General features: G+C 35.2%; 1 protein-coding gene across 1 annotated transcript; it reads left to right on the top strand.

Annotated features, from left to right (window-relative positions):
* Window positions 1-252: 252 nt before the first annotated feature.
* On the top strand, window positions 253-1,329 carry LOC150027207 (uncharacterized). Its single transcript, XM_090303864.1, has 2 exons — window positions 253-618; window positions 1,006-1,329. The coding sequence occupies exons 1-2, from the start codon at window positions 253-255 to the stop codon at window positions 1,327-1,329; spliced, it is 690 nt and encodes a 229-aa protein (XP_090159990.1).
* The last annotated feature ends 2,030 nt before the right edge of the window (window positions 1,330-3,359 follow it).

The raw sequence follows: 3,359 nt of genomic DNA, 5'->3' as shown, positions 1-3,359 counted from the left end.
GTCTACTTAGCAACTTCACATGAAGTTATATGAGCAACCTTAATACAAGAAAATCCAGAACAAAAACCAATATATATTGTAAGTAGATCCCTCCAAAATGCCGAAACCAGATACCCCTTGGTTGAAAAAATAGCTTTAACACTTGTGTACACAACAAGACGACTTCGACCATACTTTCAGAATCATCAGGTAATTGTGAGAACTAATTATCCAATATCTAAAATATTAAGAAAACTAGAGCTTGCAAGTAGAATGGTTGCATGGTCAGTGGAACTTTCAGAATTCGGAATCAGATACGAATCGAGAGGAGCAATCAAGGCGCAATCACTTGCAAATTTTATTATTCAATTACCAACAACAACACAACTGGAGGAGTGGACGTTGCATGTGGACGGCTTATCGAATAAAAAAGGAAGCGGTGTTGGGATAGTACTTGAAGGACCGGAAAATTTCCAAATAGAGATGGCATTAAGACTTGAGTTCAAAACATCCAACAATCAAGCTGAATATGAAGGTCTAATTGCAGGATTACTCTTAGCCAAAGACATGGGAGTTGATAATGTCATATGCAAAAGCGATTCTCGACTTACAGTAGGACATATACAAGGAGAATATCAGGTAAAAGATCCATTGTTAATGAAATATTATACTAAAGTGCTAAAAATTATGCAATGCTTTGTTAAGGCCGAGATAAAATATATACCGAGAGAACTGAATACAAAGGCAGACTTGTTATCTAAGTTGGCAAGACAACAACGACAGGTTCAACATAATTCAGTCATACAACAAACTCTTAATCAACCTATGGTTAGTTTAGAAGAATGTTTCAATACTACAATCGCGAAAGATGACTGGATCAAAGCATATGTAGAAGTGATAAAAACTCAGGAACAAGGCATTGAAGTAGATCCTAAGATGATAAAAAAAGCAGCCAATTTTGTTTTAATAGGTGATAAGTTATACAAAAGAGGGTTTTCAACGCCTTTGCTAAAATGTCTTTCATAGAAACAAGACGAATATGTGACCAAAGAACTTCATGAAGGAATTTGTGGACTACACTGTGGAGCTCGAACAATGGGAACGAAGATTTGCAGGGCAAGATATTACTGCCCAACGATCCGAGAAGATTGCAACCAGTATGACAAGGCATGCAAGAAGTGTCAAGAATTTGGAAGCCTTAATCATATACCAGCACAAGAGTTGCAAGGAATTATTTCCCCATGGCCATTTGCTAAGTGGGGAATGGACATACTCGATCCATTTCCACTTGGACGTGGACAAACTAAATTCATGATTGTTGCTCTAGATTACTTCACTAAATGGATATAAGCAGAGGCTTTGACTAAAATAACTGCTCAGCAAGTTCAATCTTTAGTATGGAAAAACATAATATGTAGATTTGGAATCCCACACACTATCATAACTGACAATGGCCGACAATTCACTGATAGAAAGCTTATGGAATTCTATGCAGATTTGGGGATTATGTCCACAACAACTTCAGTTGAGCATCCGCAAACAAATGGACAAGTTTGAAGTAGCAAATAAAGTTATTCTCGGGCAACTCAAAAGAAGATTAGGAAGTGCGAAAGGTTTATGGGCAGAGAAACTACCAGAGATTTTATGGGCATATAGGTGTATTCTGCAAACTTCAACGGGCGAAACACCATTCAATCTTACATATGATATTGATGTCATGCTACCTATAGAGATTAATGAGTCAACATTGCAAAGACAAATAGAAGATTGGAACATCAATAATGAATGTCTAAGAATGTATTTGGATCTCATTGAAGAACTTAGAGAAAGAGCGAAAATAAAAGAAGAAGCAGTAAAGAGAAAAACATCTAAGAGGTTTAATGCAAAAGTAAAGCCTAGGAGTTTTAATGAAGGCGATTTGGTTTGGAGAATGCGGACTGTTGCTCGAAAGGATCCACAACAAGGAAAGTTAGCATCAAATTGGGAAGGTCCTTTTAGAATTTTAGAAAACTTAAAAAATGCTTATAGGTTGGAAACATTAGAAGAAAAGGTACTACCGAGAACATGGAATGCGAGTCATTTAAAGTTTTATTTCAGTTGAAAGACAATGTAAAGAACTTTGTGTATAAACTTATTACATAATGAAGATTTTGTCAAAGCAAAAAAATTAGTCTCAATAAAATTCAGCTTACAAGTCTCTCGGTCTTGGATGATTTCACTCTAGGTGAAACCTTGCCGAGAGAGATATCATAATATTTTGGTCATGGATGATTTCAATACAAATGAAACCCTGCCAAAATAAAACATTTAGAAACTCTATTGGGTTTGGATGATTTCATTACAGGTGAAACCCTCCCAATACATATCGTCAACGCTTTTCAATTTCGAATGCATTCACGACTAATGATAACAAATCACATATTAATCGAAAGGTGTCACCGAGAACATCTAAAGGTAAGTTAGGAACTTAAGTTCATAAATTTTGAAATTCCCACAAAAAACAAGTCACATGGGAGGTGATGAGAATCAAATAAAGGAGGCTTTTATTAATGAAGGAAGAGGACATTCGCCTTCACATTTGAAGTTCTTCCTTCTAGTCTTCTCAAAATTAAAAGAAGACATAAAATAAAGATGAGGCCCAAGCCCAAAGCCCTAGCCCAAGAAGGCCAAATCCCAACAAGCCCAATTCCATCCCATGAGGGGCAAGGCCAAGCATTAAATAAAAGAGCATCATTTGATTTACTCTTGTAGGAGGTGTGGATATTAAATAAAGAAGTGTGAAAATGTAAAATAAAGTCACATTATCCATGTGACTTAGGAGAGTAGGTGTAGGTGTAGTTTTTAGGAGGTGTCATAGTAGAAAAAGGTCACACCTCCTGATATGAAATCAATAACGACCCTATAGTAATCATGATAGTGGTAGCAAATTATACAGTTATGAAGACTTTGGTTGACCAAGGAAGTTCGGCCAATGTCTTGTTCCTTAAAACCGTTAAGAAGATGGGACTTTCCACTGACATGGTTCTCCAAGTAGATTTTGTACTTTTTTTTAGTTTTATAAAATAAAATAAATTTATAAATGTAGAAACAAAATTTATCGAAGAAAATGATTTTAGGAAAAAATGAATTGCATAAGTGCAAAAGTTGCACGCATTAATACAAAATGCTTGTACGGTTACTGAATATTCTTTTTACTTTTTTCTTATTTGGCTTTATCCCTTTTACCTTTATTTTGGGAATAAAGACAATCTTTCACAATATACCAACATAGGATAAAGAATTCTAAAAATATTTATCATAGATAAGGGAAATACTACTTAAGTGATATAATCAGGGTAATGATATAATCCACCAACCCGCTAGTTCTTTTTATGAAGCAC

This window comes from Phaseolus vulgaris, chromosome 6, assembly GCF_051622355.1.
Source record: "Phaseolus vulgaris cultivar YP4 chromosome 6, ASM5162235v1, whole genome shotgun sequence".
Classification (NCBI taxonomy): Eukaryota; Viridiplantae; Streptophyta; class Magnoliopsida; order Fabales; family Fabaceae; genus Phaseolus; species Phaseolus vulgaris.
This window is presented reverse-complemented; position numbering and strand designations above follow the sequence as displayed.